Source organism: Capricornis sumatraensis, chromosome 16, assembly GCF_032405125.1.
Source record: "Capricornis sumatraensis isolate serow.1 chromosome 16, serow.2, whole genome shotgun sequence".
In the NCBI taxonomy this organism is placed as follows: Eukaryota; Metazoa; Chordata; class Mammalia; order Artiodactyla; family Bovidae; genus Capricornis; species Capricornis sumatraensis.
In genome coordinates this window covers 50489817-50509859 of record NC_091084.1, presented here as the reverse complement: position 1 = coordinate 50509859, position 20043 = coordinate 50489817, and the positions used below count along the sequence as shown (strand labels likewise).

At 37.8% G+C, this 20043-nt stretch overlaps 2 protein-coding genes across 2 annotated transcripts; both read right to left on the bottom strand.

Moving 5' to 3' along the window:
• Positions 1 to 786: 786 nt before the first annotated feature.
• Positions 787 to 1734, bottom strand: LOC138093237 (olfactory receptor 51G1-like). Its single transcript, XM_068989361.1, has one exon. The coding sequence runs from the start codon at positions 1732 to 1734 to the stop codon at positions 787 to 789; it is 948 nt and encodes a 315-aa protein (XP_068845462.1).
• A 15550-nt stretch (positions 1735 to 17284) lies between these two features.
• Positions 17285 to 18232, bottom strand: LOC138092175 (olfactory receptor 51G1-like). The gene has a single exon (XM_068988018.1). It carries the CDS (start codon positions 18230 to 18232, stop codon positions 17285 to 17287), a length of 948 nt encoding a protein of 315 aa, XP_068844119.1.
• Positions 18233 to 20043: the final 1811 nt, after the last annotated feature.

Below are 20043 nucleotides of genomic sequence, written 5' to 3'. Positions count from 1 at the left end.
CTCCTTAAAATCCTCCTTAAAATTCAGAGAAAATTCAGTTGTACATGGTATTCAACATTCAAAGATAGTTTATGAAGACTCAGAATACCCCATGTCTTTATTAGAAAGTGAGGAGCAGTGCTTTCATTACATTCAGAGGGCTGAAGAATATTGGAGTATGTATTTGCTTTTCATACCTCATGAAGCTTAAAGAAACACTGATCTGCATAATATTCACATTTTAATACATTTCATCTTATTATGATAATTAATGTATTATTTCTTCAAAATGCACTTCAATTTTTTGAAATATTCTACTTGGTTTACATGAACCAGTGTAACTCACATCTCGAGTTAGTATGCAAATCAAAAGAAAAACATATTTTGATTTCACATATTTGTCAAATTTTCAGACAGTACAACAAAGCAAAGCTCTCTAGCTTAATTTTGTATGGTTCTAGGTTTTTAGTTGGAAGGCATCATTAGATGTCATTTTGGAATCCTACTCTTCTAATTTGCTTGCTTTTACATGAAAATGATATTCTCAGGAGGCTGTCGGTTTCCTCTGCAATAATCTGAGTAGTCTGCAGACAGATAATGACTTCAAATAAGAAACATATTTGTTGGTTAGTTTGTTTTTTGTTAAGCAGGCACTGTTAAGCAGGCTGGAAAAAAACCATAATGTATTTTGGTCAGTGTTTCTGACTAATTAATTGAAAGATTGTATGAAAAGTACTCTCTGCCTCCTCTCTGAGAAATCTTCAGTCAGCAGGCTGGTAATCATAACTAGGATTTCAACCCTGAGGCTCAGAGTTTACTGGGTTGGAGCATCTTCAGAATGCGTGCTCGAATCTCTTTGGTTTTGACAGTGTAGACAACTGGGTTGAGCATTGGAGGTACAAGAAAGTGTAAATAGGAAAGAAGCATGTATATCTGAGGTGGCAGCTTCTTTTTCCCAAAGCGATGGATCACAGACAAGCTGACCAGTGGTGTATAAAATAACAGTACAGCACAAATATGGGAAATGCAAGTATTGAGGGCTTTCAGTCGTCCAGCATTGGAAGCAATGTTCAATACTGTCTTCAAAATCATCACATAGGAGAGGAGAATGAGGACCGCATCCACACCCAATGTGGAGAGCATCACAAAGAGCCCAAGGCCACTGTTCACAACTGTGCTGGAACTGGCCAGCCTCAGAACATCAGGGTGAACACAGTAGGAATGTGACAGTGCATTCACAGGTGGGAACTGCAGTCTTCCAAGGAGTACAGGCAGGGGCAGGTGGAGGGCAGCACTACGGGTCACACTGGCCAGCCCAATGGCCCCGATGCGCTTGGCTGTCAGGATGGTGGCATAGCGTAAGGGCGCTCGGATAGCCACGCAGCGGTCAAAAGCCATGGCCAACAGCACAGCTGACTCAATTACTGAGCATGTGTGGATGAAGAAGAGCTGTACAAAGCAGGTTGCAGCTCCCACCTTCCTCTGGCCCAAGAGAAAAACAGCTGCCATGGAAGGCAGTGTGGAAACTGTGAGGCCCAGGTCAGCCACTGAGAGCATGGAGAGGAAGAGGTACATGGGAGTGTGGAGGCTGGGAACAGACTTGACCATGTGCAGTATGGTGGTGTTGCCCAGCAAAGAGAGAACATAGATGAAGCAGACAGGAACAGCTGTCCAGCAGTGAGCAGCCTCCAGTCCCGGGAAATCCATCAGTATGAAGAAGAAACTGCTGGCATTATTGTTGATAGGAATTGCCATAACTCTGAGAGAATTTTTCCCTTTAAAAATTGTGGAAGCAATAAAATATTATTCTTTCATAGCATTTTCTATCATCTTATCCCATATGGTACCCCTGGCCCATGCCTACAGTAATACTGCTCTGGTCACAATACTGAGTCATATTCCTGCAAAAATTTCCCTATGACAGGATTGCCTAGTCTCAGGGTTCTAATGCCTGATCTTCTGAGGTGGAAGTGATGTAATAGTATTGGAAATAAAGTTCTCAATAAATGTAATGCACTTGAGTCATCCCTGAACCACCCACCCACCCTCCTGGTCTGGGAGGCAAAAAATTGTCTTCCGGGCAAACCATCCTTGATGCCATAAAGGTTGTTCACCTCTGCCTGGGGAATAATGCTGTGCTCTCTTCTTTGTGGTTTGTCCTAGTTATCAGGATCAAATTTGGCCCTTCACATATAGAAAATTCCTTCCTCATATGAAGATGTTTCAAGGTATAAAAACTGCAAAGGGGAACTCTGTATTGAGAGCACAGTCCATGTGCCTAAACTAAAACAGTTTTTATAATATAATAGGGTTGTAAGGAAACCAAGATTCAGATAATTGTATCTAATGAATGCAGGGGTTAGGAAATAATGTATATAAAAATGTTAATATGAACTCTGAACTCCTGATATTACCAGATATATATTTTGCTTTGACAGTCAGGACATCAAAAGTAACATCTGTGACAGGAAGACACCAAGAAGGGTTTGAGCTTGATGTGTTTGTTTACTGGACTCAAGTCTCTTCTCAATCCTACTTCTAGCTCTCTAAAAATATCTGAATAGCTGGTACAGACAGGTGAGAAGAAGAAGTTGAAGACTCGATAGTATTTGTTGTTGGAGATACAATATATTCTCAGTGGTCTTACACAATTACTGAGTTCCTGCTATGTACTCAATTTAAGTCATATACTGATATATGATATGTAATTGTGTTTTTGAAGGTCCTGTAACCCAGGGGTCACCAGAGAACACGTTCACAAATTAGTTCACAAACTAGGGCACTGACTATGAGACAGATAAAGAATCCCAACTGTGAATCTGCATCCTGCTTTCCATGACTCACCTTCTTAATGATTCTGGGTCCCTTGAGGACAATGATTAAAGAAAGGACCAAAGTGAAAAATCTGAATGTATGGAGTTCTAAAGAAACTTTGTTGACATTGAATGGTGAGTCTCTTTGTTGGCATCCTCTTGGGCAGTCATGAATGTGGCAGTTATGACCAGTTTTTGTGACCCCATGGACTGTAGCCCACATAGCTCCTCTGTCCAGGCAAGAATAGCCATTCCTTTCTCCAGGGAATCTTCCCCACCCAGGAATTGAACCCAAGTCTCCTTCATTGCCAGCAGATTCTTCACTGTCTGAGCTGCCAGGGAAGCCCTAACTAATCTTCATGATATTCTAATTCTTTTTCATAAACTGACTGTAATGTTGCCAGATAAAGTAATAAAAGACACCTACAATCCCCATTCCACATGTTATCTGTTAGTCTAAAGAGAAACTCAAGAAGAATTTCCGTAGAGGGTGAGCAAGAATTTCTGTGGAGGGTGAGCAACAATGGTCAGAACCAAAACAAGTTGGGTAATTTAATAGTAAATATCGGCAGCAATTATAGCACAAGTAGTGAAGGAGGCAGTGACAGCTTTTCACTTTCATGCATTGGAGAAGGAAATGGCAACCCACTCCAGTGTTCTTACCTGAAGAATCCCAGGGACAGGGGAGCCTGGTGGGCTGCTGTCTATGGGGTCGCACGGAGTCAGTCACGACTGAAGTGACTTAGTAGCAGCAGTAGCAGCAGTGAAGAAGGATGAAGAATATGAAGAAGAAGAAGAAGAAAAAGAAGGAAAAGGAGAAGAGCCATCTGTAAAGACAGCAAAAAGCAGAAGCAGGACTATCATATTTGAGATGGATCTCTGATCCAAAGAAGAATACTGGAATTTTATGTGAGAACACTAATTTGAGATGTGAGGGCAGATGAGTCCTAGGAATCATCTATATTGTTCCAAAAAAAAACTCTCTGAGTTGTAGTTCCAGAGGGAGAGGTGGGCAATGAGTATTCTTTGTATCCATCAAACTGCCCCTAACAAATTACATTTATACACTGTTAATCACAGTATATTTTCAACAGAGAGGAAAAACACCCCCCTCAAAATGTAATAAAATGAAATTCCTGTAAGTATATATAATAAAAGTTAAAAAAAAACACCCTGAAATTCATCGTTATTATTTGTGGAGAATATTTTATTCAGGCTTCCATAACCTCTTATAAATATTAAAAACTGTTCAACAAAATGTCGTAACCAGTTTATAATGATGAGACAGATAAGGATGAAACTGTAGTGTGAATACAATATAGGTTTCCCAGGTGGCTCAGTGCTAAAGAAACTGCCTGCAAAACAGGAGATGTGGGTTTGATCCTTGAATCAGAAGATCCCTTGGAGAAGGAAATGCCAATCCGCTCCAGTACTTTTGTCTGGGAATTCCCATGGACAGAGGAGCCTGGCAGGCTACAGAACAGGGGGTCACAAAAAGTCAGACACGATTTAGAGACTACAATAACAACAATATCAAATGAATAAAATAGATTTTGTAACATTGCTAAAAGGAATGGAAAATTATATGTCTCAGAAAGCAAATTCATTTTATTGTGATACTTAAGTAATTATGGAAATGTACCTTCCTGTATTGGTTCTGATGCATGAAGGAGAAGGGGTCCAAGCCCTCACTAAATAACTGACTCTAGATTTTCCCTGTGTTGAAATATTCCAGTCTGTATTATTGTCCGATAAAATGAGACAGCTGGATATTTCCTTCTCTCCCATAGCCTTAAAGGATTTTTGAATATTAACATTTAGTAAGGACCAACTATACATTTCTGACACATGTATACATAGAGAAGAGACACACATTACAAAATGTCTGGATTTGTTCACAAAGAAATGCTAAAATGACAGGAGATAACACAGAATGGAAGAGAACACCTCTGGACAATGGCCAGAGCTTCCAGCGTAAGGCAATACTTGCTTCTCTCTGGATAATGTTTCCCTCAATAGTTTCACCTTTAACTGTCTCATTGTTATAAAGTGGTTATGACATTTTGTTGAACATTTTCTAATATTTATAGGAGATTATGGAAATATGAATTTTAAAATTCTTTTTTCAAAAATGTACAACTTTCTGAGAAACATTTCTATGTTGTCCAGATGCTAGGGGGCTCTGTGGCCATACAGATCTTTAAAGGTGTTAATGCTGCTTTAGAACACTAAGTTGCACAGAGTCCTGGAGTTACTTGCACTGACTTGAGGAATGCTATATAAACTAAATCATTTCAGTTCTTCAAAGTATAAATACACAACTATTATGCTTTTAAAAAATCTTATAGATTTAATATTATCAGTCCCTTCTACCATTCGTTTTCAGACTGTTTCTTCATTGTAAGAGCTTCACTGGTAAATACTTGCTATCACCTCTGTTACAATGCAGTGTGAGAAACTGTATTTCCAGTTTTTATTCTCTCCCTTTCTTCCTTCCCTGCTTCCCAGCCTTCTTGCCTTTCTTTCTGTTTTCATTATTTCTTTCTTTTCTTTCTTACATTAATTATTATCAATTATCTAATGTATGTTTTACATAAATGAAATTTATCTTGCAGTTAATCTTTAAAAAATTGACTGATTTTTGGATGGGAAAGAGGAGTCAGAGATGGTTTCCCAAAACTATACAATGTATCATATAAGAGGATAAGAGATACTAGATACCTCCAACAAATGTCCACCCTGCCTCAGGAATTCTCACAGTCAAGTTTGCAACCAGATCTAGCATAGCTCATGACTTCTCTTGACTTCCATCCCAAGTATACAAACAGCGTGCTTTGCATTAAACTCGCCCAAGGTGTTTCTATCACTCACCAGACTGCGAGGCAGGGACACAACCTCTGCGGATCATGGTGCAGCTGGAGCCTCCTGAGGCTCCCTGTCTTGATCATAATACCAAGTGAGCAGGTTTATAAAGCACTGGTTCTGGCTCTCCCTGGAGGCTTATATCCAGTCCCTAAGGTATAGGGTCTCAGAGAAGCATCAGGTGTGCATATACCAGACAGAGCTGCCCATTGCTAATTTTTGCGGATCTTTGCCAGATCTCCAAATGATCTATGGTATAAGCTTAGAACACACAACCAGTTCTGCTTCAGGCTTCCTTTCTTCTGTTTCCAGCCTAAGCTCTTCTTAAGTCCATAGAGATCAAAATCATCACACTGATCATAGCTATTCTGTCCCCAGAAACATCTTGCATTGTATTTAGATACCAGGGCATACAATCCTTTATATCCTCCAGTTCAGTTCAGTCACTTAGTCGTGTCTGATTCTTCGCGACCCTGTGAATAGACCAGGCAGCACACCAGGCTTCCCTGTCCATCACCAACACCCAGAATTTAATTTACCCAAACTCATTTCCACCAAGTCAGTGATGCCATCCAGCCATCTCATCCTCTGTCGTCCCCTTCTCCTCCCCAATCCCTCCCAGCATCAGGGCCTTTTCCAATGAGTCAGTTCTTGGCATCAGGTGGCCAAAGTATTGGAGTTTCAGCTTCAGCATCAGTCCTTTTAATTAACATGCAGGACTGATCTCCTTTAGGATGGACTGGTTAGACCTCCATGCAGTCCAAGGGACTCTCAAGAGTCTTCTCCAACACCACAGTTCAAAAGCATCAATTCTTTGGCACTCAGCTTTCTTCACAGTCCAACTCTCACATCCATACATGACCACTGGAAAAACCATAGCCTTGACTAGCCAGACCTTGTAGGCAATGTAACGTCTCTGCTTTTGAATATGTTCTATAGATTGGTCATAACTTTCCTTCCAAGGAGTAAGCGTCTTTTAATTTCATGGCTGCAGTCACCATCTGCAGTGATTTTGGAGCCCAAAAATATAAAGTCAGCCACTGCTTCCACTGTTTCCCCATCTATTTCCCATGAAGTGATGGGACCGGAATGCCATGATCTTCATTTTCTGAATGTTGAGCTTTAGGCCAACTTTTTCACTCTCTGCTTCCACTTTCATCAAGAGGCTTTTTAGTTCCTCTTCACTTTCTGCCATAAGGGTGGTGTCATCTGCATATCTGAGGTTATTGATATTTCTCCCAGCAATCTTGATTCCAGCTTGTGCTTCTTCCAGTCCAGCGTTTCTCAGGATGTACTCTTTATAGAAGTTAAATAAGCAGGGTGACAATATACAGTACTCCTTTTCCTATTTGGAACCAGTCTGTTATTCCATGTCCAGTTCTAACTGTTGCTTCCTGACATACCTATAGGTTTCTCAAGAGGCAGGTTAGGTGGTCTGGTATTCTCATCTCTTTCAGAATTTTCCACAGTTAATTGTGATCCACACAGTCAAAGGCTTTGGCATAGTCAATAAAGCAGAAATAGATATATCCTCCAACTCTTCTCCAAATCCAGAGGATGGTCTCCTTAAGTTGTAAATATCTTGGTTGTAAATATATTGAGAGTTGAATCTCTAGAGCGTTATTTCCACGAGTGATAATGTTAATAGATTCCCTCCAAGATAAATTGGTTTTGCACAGATTGATCTTTGTTACAATAATTTCTTTGTATTGTCTCTTCACCCCCTTCCTGTCCCTGGGATGAATTTGGGATTGAGGAGGGCAACATTTGTACTCAGTGACTGGCCAGAAAATGCAGTGAGCAGAATTTTCCAGAGAGACCAGTGAATAACCCAAATAGAGAGGTGCTGGAAGAGCTGAGAAAGCACAGATATCTAAGAAGTCAGCAGTTGATAGTATCAAATATTGACCAGAGGTCCAGGAATGAGGAGACAGGATTTGAACTAGGTTATTTGATTTGGTATTAATAATTTAGAATTCATTGGGGACCTTTGCCCAAGCAGTTTCAATGTAGAAATAAAGACAAAATTTGATTGCAAATGGAGTTGATAAAATGATTTTTACTTCAGTTTAAATACAAATAAACTATGCTGTTTCGGGATGCACACTTATATAATCACAATAAAAAGAAAAATAATGAACTGAACACTATAAAAGTCAGAATAGCGATTTAATGTGGTGACAGTTGTAAGGTTATGTTCAGGAAAGACTGAAGAGGAAATTTGGGTTTTATTTCTTTATTTAGGTGATATTTATGTGGATGTCCAATTTGACAAAATTTTGTTAAATTGTTCATTTATTTCCATGAAGGTTTTAAACTCCAACAAAATGTATTTTAAAATAATTTGAGAAGAATAAGACTATTAAGACCTTTTATGCATTTCTTTTCAAGTAGCTTAATTTTGAGCCAGAGCGAAAATTTAGGTTAAGTACTGAGTGATAGCCATATCTGATGGAGAGTCTTAATAATGTATTTTAAAACTGTTGCTGAGCAGCTAGTGGAAAAGCAGTCACCGGAGATAATTATTTCTAGTTAAAGAAGCACAGGATACTCATGCTTGGTAAGGTAGATGTGTTCATTTCCTATTGTTGCTAAATCAAATCACCACAAACTCATGGCTTAAAATAGCACAACGTTTCTCTCTGGAAATTAAAACATCCAAAATGAATCTTCCTGGGCTAAAACCAAGGTATCTGCTGGACAAGTTCTTTCTGAAGGATATGGAGAGGAATCTGTTGTCTTGCCTTTCTCAGAACCAAGCAGATGTTTGCATTCCTTGGCATTAGAGGAATGAGATGGCCTCATTCCTCTACCTTCAAAGCCATCAATACAGTGTCTTCTCTTCTGACAGCCTGCCTCCCCTTTACAAAAATCTTGTGGTTGCCTCAGGTCCACTCAGAAAGTTCATGTTGATGTCCTCATCTCAAAATCCTTAGTTTAATTACATCTGCAAAGTTCCTTTTTGCCACATAAGGTAATATATTCATTCACAGGTTAAATGTAGGGATATTTGATGAGCCAGAATTCAGCCTACTGTTTGAGGAGAAAAAACATAGAGTGAAAGTAAAAATTTGGTTGAAACACCAGAATATAGGTTAAAAAGAATTTTATGCACTGGATGCAGTAAATCAGACAGAGAAGGAGAAATATCATATTTGTTCAGTCATTCAATCATGCTTGACTCTTTGTGATCCCATGAACTGTAGCATTTCAGGTTTCCTTGTCCTTCACTATCTCCCAGAGCTTGCTCAAACTCATGTCCATCAAATTGGTGATGTCATCCAACCATCTTGTCCTCCGTCATCACCTTCTCCTCCTGCCTTCAATCTTTCCCAACATCAGGGTCTTTTCCAATGAGTAGACTCTTCCCATCAGGTGGCCAAAGTATTGAAGCTTCAGCTTCAGCATCAGTATTTCCAGTGAATATTCAGGATCGATTTCCTTTAGGATTGACTGGTTTGATTCACTTACAGTTCAAGGGTCTGTCAAGAGTTTTCTCCAACAGAACAGTTGAAAAGCATCCTATTCTTTGGTGCTCATCTTTCTTTTTGGTCCAAATCTCAACTCTCATCATATGACATCCTTTATATGTGGAATCTAAAAGGAATTGATGCAATTGAACTTACAAAAGAGAAAGGGACTCAAAGACTTAGAGAATGAATTTATGGTTGCCAGGGGGAAGGATGAGAGGAAGGGATAATCAGGGAGTTTGGGATGGACAGGTACACAGTACTGTATTTAAAATGGATAACCAACAAGGACCTACTGTATAGCGCAGGGAGCTCTGCTCAATGTTATGTAGCAGCTTGGATGAGACGGGAGTCTAGGGGAGAATGGATACATGTATATATACGGCTGAGTCCCTTTGCTGCTCACCTGAAACTGTCACAACATTATTTGTAATTGGCTATACCCCAATACAAAACAAAAAGGTAAAAATAATTTAAAAAGGAATTTTATGCTGCCATATGAGAATTAAAGTCAAGAGATGATATGAGAGTCTGATATATATAAGGGTAGCTGCTGCTGCTGCTGCTAAGTCACTTCAGTCATGTCCGACTCTGTGTGACCCCATAGATGGCAGCCCACCAGGCTCCCCCATCCCTGGGATTCTCCAGGCAAGAACACTGGAGTGGGTTGCCATTTCCTTCTCCAATATAGGAAAGTGAGAATTGAAAGTGAAGTCGCTCAGTTGTGTCCGACTCTTTGCGACACCATGGACTGTAGCCTACCAGGCTCCTCTGTCCATGGGATTTTCCAGGCAAGTGTACTGGAGTGGGGTGCCATTGCCTGCTCCCATAAGGGTAGCAGGTATAATTAAATTTCTCCATAAGTTTCCATGCAGATATTGTGTTTGAGTCTGAGGATATTAAGGAAATGAAAGAATATGTAGAGTTCTAGAAGCTATTCTATCCTACTAAATGTAATATTTGGAGTAAAAAAAGGCAAGAGTAACTGGAAGAGCTAAATCTCTGGAGCTCTTTCTTATATTCTGAACAACAAACAAAAGCTCACAACTATGAAAATGAATATATTCAAGTTTCATATAATAATATTGGCAAATCTCAAAGACAATAATGTTAAAAAATTTGGTGACTTTTATGAAAAACATTTTAAACATGTTATGATGCTTTTGAACTGTGGTGTTGGAGAAGACTCTTGAGAGTCCCTTGGGCTGCAAGGAGATCCAACCAGTCCATTCTGAAGGAGATTAGCCCTGGGATTTCTTTGGAAGGAATGATGCTAAAGCTGAAACTCCAGTACTTTGGCCACCTCATGCGAAGAGTTGACTCATTGGAAAAGACTCTGATGCTGGGAGGGATTGGGGGCAAGAGAAGAAGGGGACGACAGAGGATGAGATGGCTGGATGGCATCACCGACTCGATGGACATGAGTCTGAGTGAACTCCGGGAGTTGGTGATGGACAGGGAGGCCTGGCGTGCTGCCATTCATGGGGTTGCAAAGAGTCAGACATGACTGAGCGATTGAACTGAACTGATATACCATGTGTATGCTTATTATATATACAATGCATATGCTTATTATATACACATACATATTAATTAAATATAGTCTTTCTAGGTGACTCAGACATTGAAGAACTTGCCTTTTTATACAAGAGACCTGGATTCAATCCCCACGTTGGGAAGATCCCCTAGAGAAGGAAATGGCAACCCACTCCAGTATTCTTGCCAGGAGAATCCCATGAATAGAGGATTCTGGCAGGATATAGTCCATGGGGTCACAAAGAGTCAGTTGGAGATGACTGAATGATTAATACTTTCACTTTCACTGAGAAAGGGAAAAATAATCAGCAAACTGAAATTTGTATGGTTACTTTTGGGAACTGAGTTGGAGGTTTGATTCAGCAAGGAATCTTTCCCTTTATTGTAACTCTTTTTATTTTAAAAGTTTGCATTCAATTGTGGCAAAAAATTATAATTCAGAAGAATCAAATCGAAAAATATATGTAGGTTTGTTGCATCATTTTCTGCATTTTTCCATGCTTGAAATATTTTCTAATAATAATATGTAAACAAGAGAAAAAGAGGATTGGATTGAGGGCAAAATTGAACATCTCAGATAATATTAAAATAAATACATTTCAAAGTAATGATAGTTTGATATTCTTTGAATACAGGAGATTACAATTTTTCTTTGATATTGGAAAGAAGAATTTGATGGCATATCTAGATACAGACTTTTTAATGCAAGTGAAAGTGAAGAGTTGCTAACATTTGATATTAAACTGTGGATTATGAAAAAAGTCATCAAGAGTTTCAAATATATACATTTAAGGCACCAAATGGCCAAATAAATTTAATATTATTAATTTGTAGCTATTACAATATGAAAGAATCTAGTGTTACTCTTAATTAGAATTAAAACATACAGGTGTTAAGAGTAGAAAATATAAAGATATTTAAAATGGTTCCAAAGTTGAGAAATGCAAAATATAAAAAAACAAGAAAGAAAGGATACTGATGGAGCTTTTTTAGGAGTATGTGTGATCCAGAGTGAATATGAAAGATGAAAAAAACTGGGACCAGAGAAAAGGGTAAAGTCCAGATGCTATGAAGTCAAGGAGTGAACGCGCTTGAAAGATAGAATATAATAACAAAAATTGATATACTGGATTTGAGGATTATACTCATTTTTAATGATGATGATATTTTACTTGTAATCAAAATACTGAGAATAATGAGTTTTGTAATACATTGGTGACATTGCAAATTTTAAGCAAAGTGGAAAAATAAAAAAATTAGGGATTGCATAAGTTATTTAAATTGGAAAGTATAATTACTTATGAAATTATATATTAATTCAAAAATTTGGGAGGATTTCTTTGGATTACATTTTAAGATGGACTCGTGACCAAACCCAAATCCCAAGTGTTGCATTATAAATGTAGACTTTGAGTCAGTTTTTTACAAAAATGTGAAAGAAGATAGTCAAATGGTGTGAGTAACTAACAAGGGAATTTTATCTACCTTTTAACTAAGACCTAAATTATTTTGGAAGATTATTTGAATTTAATTTATTTTCTCACTATAAGTCAGATATAGTCTCTCTATCTTCATATTCAAAACATTTCAACTTAGAATTTCACATTTTTAAGTGCTTTAAGTATACAGTTCAGTGATAATAAGTATATTCCCAATGTGAACTAATAAATTTCCATATTCTAAATTTAATATAAATTGGATCATATTGTTGAAACTAAGTTTGTGTGCCTGATGCACAGTGAGACCAAGAAAACTGCAGCACCAGAGCCTGGAGCAAAGTCATTAGCCAAGTAGGCACCAACTTTGAAGTTGGGAAACACACAGACCAGGGTCTCCTGCATTGCATGTGGATTCTTTACCAACTGAGCCCATGGGAAACACAGGCTTATCTCAAATCCATTTTGCTGGCTGGCCCAGGACCAAAATTTTTAAAGGCAAAAAGAGTAGGGGAGAGGGTCTTAAGATACGTGTTCAGCTTATGGACCTTCTGGTTGGTTGGTGGTGTTGCAACACCATGCTCTTTCTGGAATATCAATCATTAACTTCTGGTTCCAATCATGCTCCCAGAGGTCAACATGTAGTCACATCTTCCACCTGCAGGGGGAGCAGGTCTGGGTCAAGAATAATCAAGTGGGTTGCCATTTCCTTCTCCAGGGGATCTTCCAGACCCAGGGATGGAACCTGTGTCTCCTGCATTGGCAGGCAGATTCTTTACTGCTGAGCCACTAAGGAAGCCTTGGTTTCTATAGAACTGCTCAAATGTGTGCATCAGATTGTTATCTGTATCCCTTCAGAAGGAACTAGGAGTCCTGTGACTATTGTCCTAATCAGTAACTGCTTGAGTCTTCTAATCCAAGAAGGCCTAAGAGACTGAAATCTTTTATTTTTCTTTCTTTCTTTTTTCTTTCTGTAAACAGGAAATGGAGCCATTTTGTTTTGTTTTTATCCAAGAGGGCTCCCTCAGGGTCTTGCTCAGTTTCAATCACACAGTGTTTCTTCTCCTATATCTGGCTTATTTCTTGCAGCATAAAGTTTTCAAGGTTCATCTATGTTACAGAATGTAACAGAATTTTATTCTGTTTCTTAATTGGATAACATCCCATTTCTTATGTATACCACAGTTTGTTTAACATTCATCAGTTGATGAACATTTGTGATGTTTCTACCATTTGGCCTTTGAGAATGATACTGCAATGAACATTCACATATGAGTGTCATTTGAATACTTGTTTTTTAAGTTCTTTCAAGTACCTGAATGGAATGGTTGGATCTCATGGAAATTCTGTTTAACTTTTGAGGAACCATTGACCTCTTTTCCACAGTAGCTGCACTATTTTATATTCCCTCTGGCAAGATTCTAGGATTTCAATATTTCCATATTCTGGAAATGTATCTTTCAGAGACATACTACAAAATATAATGAAACACAAGTTAGTCAGAATTATAGTTCAGTTTGGTTAAATATAGATTTTGATGAGTTTTTTTCTTTATGTTCATTACCTAATCTGTAGTATAAAGGTTCATACTTTTAACATATATGATCTCCCTATATAGGAAAGATTCTTTTTATTGACAGAATAACCTTCTATGGTGATGTTGACTTTACTATGTTTTTGATTATTAAAAAGATTCCTCATTTAGAAAACAGCTAAGGTTATTTATAGTCAGTTACATTCTATTTTTAAAAATTTTATTGGCATTTACAAATAAATAAACAAGTATTCTCAAGCACCTAGGATCCTATGTTAAATGTACAGATATTTTACAACTTTTGGCTTTTGCCTTCCCAAAATTGAATCCTAAAAGTAAAATAAAATTAAAGCAGTCAAAAAAAAAAAAAAATTTCAGAGTATCTTTCTTCTTAAAACAATCTTTCAGATTTCCCATTGGCCACTGGAAAATCACAAAGATTTGTTATTTCACCTTATAAAAAGAGAGGTGCTATAAGTATTTAAGTTTATTTGGTATGTTATGATGGATGGATTCAATAGGAAGAATTGTCAGATTAGAAGAGATGCTCTGTTTTCCCTAGGTTAAACTGGTACAATTAAAATGTTGTTGGTATAAATATCTCACAAGTTATATTCTCTTTGTATGGTATTTCCTAAAGATTTGTTAATGTCTTGCTCTTCATAATCCATATCTATTTGTCAGAAACCTAAAGGAGCTTTGCCTGATAGAAGGAAACTACAGTGTATTAATAGTAACTTAATTTATTTTTTAAAAAAATATTTACTTGGTCATGACCTACTTCTTTAATTTGAATGTAGCAATAGTTTTCTGTTCTCAGTTTAATGAAAATGCAGGCATTTAGTACCTATAAAACTATTCTGAAACTCTGAACTTCTATGTCTTGGATATGTATTTAATAAATTTTTGTAAATTATACATATTTATGTCTCAGTATAATATTGTTACAGCTCAAGATTTCTTTCTCAATGAAGATTGCATTCATTCATTTTTATAAATTAAATATTATACTTTCTTTGAAAATAGGTAAAATTATTATCCATATAGACATTTTGTCTAGTATTTTATTGTTGTTCAATCTCTAAGTCATGTCCATCTCTGTGACCCCATGGACAGCAGCGTGCCAGGCTTCCCTGTTCTTCACTGTCTCCTGGAGTTTGCTCAAATTCATACCCATTGTTTCTTTGTTTTTTCTTAACTTGACTTTATTATATTTGTTTTGAATGCCACAGGAACTAACAAACTCCTTTTCTTATCATGACCTCTTATCTGATCTTTCTCTTTAGAAAAATGTCAGTAATAAAACAAACATAGACATTTTAAGTATTTCATTATTTGCAAATGGTTTTGTTGTTTTGGTTGTTGTTTTATTCTGGCACTTCCCTGGAGAGCTCTTGAAATAAGCCACAGGACAGATGGCTTCTTCTTCAACTAAAAAAGACTGTCTCAGAGCTCCTATGAATAACTGTGAGTGCACACTTAGCCACTCAGTGTATCTGACTTTTTGTGACCCCATGGACTGTAGTCCACCAGGTTTTTTTGTCCATATGATTCCCCAGGCAAGAACACTGGAGTGGGTTGCCATTTCTTTCTCCAGGGGATCTTCCAGACCCAAAAATCAAACCCCTATCTCCTATGTTGGCAGGCAAATACTTTACAACTGAGCCAACTGGGAAGCCCATGAATAACTGTACCAATTACTAATTCTTGGGTAGAGAGTTCTGATGACATTACTTAAACAATTTTGAGATTTTACTGATGGACTGAATAACAATCTCCAGAACATTAGTAGTGCAGATGGAGCCATGAGTTTGCCAAGCCAAGTTCCAGCAGAATGAGAATTAATTACATGGGACTAATTATACTGGTGAGGGATGATTTTAGATTTTTCTTCAAATATTGTTGATGTTTCATAATTTGGTATTCTGGATATATACTAAAATCTTTTCTTTCTTCTCAAGCTATCTGAAAGTCATACTAATTTAGTAGATTCAATTTTTGTAAGCTGAAATTCAATATTTATAAATGATATCTTATTCTCCATGCCTAACTCCTCCAGATTTTGGGAAATCTTAGTAAGTGTTCAAAGGTGTGTCTCTTGATATCCCAATAAGGACATGGACCTATCTTTCCATGTGTCCTCATTCTAACTTGTACTGTCTGCCACCAAACCTCCTTAAATTACTGGAGAATTATTTGTTTACAATATTATTTCCCCTGATGAATTAAACTTTCACACTGAGAAAGAGATATTCCAATTTGGTTTCATTATACTTTGACTAGGGATTAGCTCAGCATAGGTAAATAAATATGATTTAAATGAATGACTCTGTAAGGGAGAAATAAAATATGGGTAATTTGCATTTACCCATTACCCATTTACCCATCTCCTTTCCATCCTAACATCATAAGAAACTGTTAATATGGTACAGAGTAGTGAAGTGAAAGTCGCTCAGTCGTGTCCGACTCTTTATAACTTCATGGACTGTAGAATGCCAGGCTTCTCTGTCCATAGAATTCTCTAGGTCAGAATACTGAAGTCAGTAGCCATTCCCTTCTCCAGGAGATCTTCCCAACCCAGGGACTGAACCCAGTTCTCCCGCATTGCAGGCAGATTCTTTACCATCTGAGCCATCAGGGAATCCCCAATGTGGTACAACTTGATGGAAAATATTAGCATATGAGGGACAGACTTACTTGACCTGATAATGTTTATTTTGGCAAAGATCAGTTCCATCAGAGAAGTTAGCTAATGATTTAGTCCAGAAAGAAAGAGACTCTGACAAAGTAAATCAATTTCTCTAGCTTTGATTTGTTTATAAAATCCAGTCAGTTCTCATAAAAATGGTCTTACAGGATGACAACTTTGCTTATTTTTTTAAATCTTCCTTAAATTTCAGAGACAATCCACTTATATATTGTATTCATCATCCAAAGTTTATAACATGATAGTTTCTGAGGGCAGAGAATATCCTATGTCTCCATAAGGAAGTGAGGAGCAGTGCTTTAACTACATTCAAAGGGCTGGAAAATATTAGAGGCTGTGCCTGCTTTTCAGATGTACTGGAGTTTAAAGAAATTCTGAGCTGCATAATATTCACATTGTGATACACTTCACTTTATTATGATAATGAACACATTTATTTCTTAAGTACACTTCAATTTTTGAAGAATTCCACTGAGTTTACATTTTCCAGTGTAACTCATCTCTCTATTTAGTATGCAGATCATAAGAAAAACATTTTGATTTCACTTTTTTTACAGATTTTTAGATAGTAAACCAAGTGAGGTCCTCTTGAGTTTAATTTTATGATTCTAGATTTTTAGTTGGGAGAAATCTTAGATGCAATTTTTGAATCCTATCTAATTTGCTTGCTTTTACATGAAAATGATACTCTCAGGAGGCTGTCAGTTTCCTCTATAACAATCTTGAGTTTTTTAACAGACTGGTAATGACTTTCTCAAACAAGAAGCATATTCTTTTTTTCATTAAGCAGGCACTGTTTTGATGGCTAGAAAAATATTACGATGTATTTCAGTGAGTGTTTTTCAAAAATTAATTGATAGGCCAGATGGAAGGAATTCTCTGCCTCCTCTCTGAGAAATTTTCAGTCAGCAGGCTGGCTGTCATAACCAGTGTTTTATCCCTGAGGCTCAGAACTTTCTGCATTGAAACATCTTCAGAATGCATACTCGAATCTCTTTGGCTCTGACAGTGTAGACAATTGGGTTGAGCATTGGAGGTACAAGAAAGTGCAAATAGGAGAGAAGGATGAATATCTGAGCTGGCAGCTTCTTTTTCCCAAAGCGATGGATCATGGACAGACTGATCTGTGGGGTATAAAATAAAAATACAACACAAATGTGGGAAATGCAAGTGTTGAAAGCTTTGAGTCTCTCAGCATTGGAAGCAATGCTCAATACTGCCTTCAAAATCATCACATAGGAGAGGAGAATGAGGACCGCATCCACACCCAATGTGGAGAGCATCACAAAGAGCCCAAGGCCACTGTTCACAACTGTGCTGGAACTGGCCAGCCTCAGAACATCAGGGTGAACACAGTAGGAATGTGACAGTGCATTCACAGGTGGGAACTGCAGTCTTCCAAGGAGTACAGGCAGGGGCAGGTGGAGGGCAGCACTACGGGTCACACTGGCCAGCCCAATGGCCCTGATGCGCTTGGCTGTCAGGATGGTGGCATAGCGTAAGGGCGCTCGGATAGCCACGCAGCGGTCAAAAGCCATGGCCAACAGCACAGCTGACTCAATTACTGAGCATGTGTGGATGAAGAAGAGCTGTACAAAGCAGGTTGCAGCTCCCACCTTCCTCTGGCCCAGGAGAAAAACAGCTGCCATGGAAGGCAGTGTGGAAACTGTGAGGCCCAGGTCAGCCACTGAGAGCATGGAGAGGAAGAGGTACATGGGAGTGTGGAGGCTGGGAACAGACTTGACCATGTGCAGTATGGTGGTGTTGCCCAGCAAAGAGAGAACATAGATGAAGCAGACAGGAACAGCTGTCCAGCAGTGAGCAGCCTCCAGTCCCGGGAAATCCATCAGTATGAAGAAGAAACTGCTGGCATTATTGTTGGTAGGAATTGCCATATCTCTGAGAGATTTTTGCTCTTTAGAAGTTATGGAGACAGCAAAAAGTTACTCTTTTATAGCATTTCCTATCATCTCATCCCATATGGCACCCCTGGCCCATGCCTTCAGATAAATATTGCTCTTTTTTTCTCCTCACAATACTGAATCCTATTCCTTTAGACATTACCCTAGGGTATAATGCTACACTCTCTTTTGGGTGGTTTGTCCTAGTTTACAGAAGCAAATTAGGCCTTTTGTTTCTAGAAAATTTCTTTCTCATAGGCAGATATTTTTATGAATAAAAAAGGCAAAGCGAAACTCTGTATTGAAAATGCAGTGTCCTTGTACATAATCTAAATCAGTTTTTGTACCATAATAATAGGGTTCTAAAGAAACCGAGATTTGGATAATTGTATTCAATGACTTCTTGGTAGTTAGAAAACAAAGTGTATAAGAATGTTAACAGTAAGTCTGAACTCCTGATATAACCAGATCTATCTTTTGCTCTGGCAGTTGGGACATCAGAACTAATATCTGTGACAAATACTAGGAAGAGTTTGAGTTTTATCTGTATTTTTCCTGGATTTGTGTCCCTTCTTAATCCTAGTTACAGAAGTTTAAAAAATATTTGAATATCTGGTACAGATCTGTGAAAGAAGGAAGGTCAAAACTAGATAATATTTGTCATTAGAAATACAGTATAATCTCAATGCCATGCACAATTACTGAGTTCCTGCTATGTACTCAGTTTAAATAATATACTTACAGATGATGTATAGCTTATTGAAGGTCCACTAACCCATTGGTCAACAGAGAACACATCCATAAACTAATTCATGAGGGCACTGACTATGGGACACATAAAGGATTCCAACTCTTTATCTGCATCCTGCTCTCCATGACTCACCTTTTTAATGATCCTGATTCCCTCATGGACAATTATTAATGAAAGGAATAAAGTGTGGAATCTCAGTTCATCGAGTTCAAATGAGACTTTGTTCACATTGAATGATGCTTCTGTTTGTCAACATCTCCTTGGGCAGTCTTATGTATGTGGCAGTTATGAACAGTTAATCTTCATTTTAGTCTAATTCTTTTTCATAAACCAACTATAATGCTGCTGTATAGACTCATGAAGAATGCCTGCAGTCCCCATTCACATGTTAACTCTTAGTCTAAGGAAAATCCAGACAAAATATTCTACGAAAAGTGAGCGATGTTGTCAAACCCAAAATAAGGCATGGTAATTGAATAGCAAAAACATATTGGCACTGATGGTAGGACAAATAGTGGATGAAGAAGAAGAAAAAGAAGGAGAAGAAGAAGGAGAAACACCTATAAGAAAAGCAAAGCTGGCAGGTGTCATGCTATTATATTTGCGAAAAGAGGATCTGTAATAGTAAAAGGAAAGCTGTTTTTTAAATCTTTTTTAATAGATAAACTACTGAAATGTGAGGGGGGTGAGTGCTATGATTTATGTATATTGTCCTAATAAAATTTTTCTGAGTTGTGGTTACAGAGGGAGAGATGGGCAATGAGTGGACTTAGTATCCATCCACCTGTTTTAACAAAATTTTACTTATTTTTTTATTAGTTAATTTATATTTCATTATAGTTGCTTTACAATGTTATGTTAGCTTCTACTGGATAGCAAAATGAAAAACCCTTACATATGAATATACATATATCTCCCTGCCTTTTGGATTTGCTTCCCATTGAGAACACCACAGTGCATTGAGTAGAATTCCCTGCGCTACACACGCTTTTAATTACAGTGTGTTTAAAATCACAGGTACACTAGGACTGCAGAGAATTACCAGGGAAGGAAA

Excerpts from the sequence above, each read along its gene's own strand:
- LOC138093237 (XM_068989361.1), bottom strand. The coding sequence starts at position 1,734 with ATGGCAATTCCTATCAACAATAATGCCAGCAGTTTCTTCTTCATACTG.
- LOC138092175 (XM_068988018.1), bottom strand. The coding sequence starts at position 18,232 with ATGGCAATTCCTACCAACAATAATGCCAGCAGTTTCTTCTTCATACTG.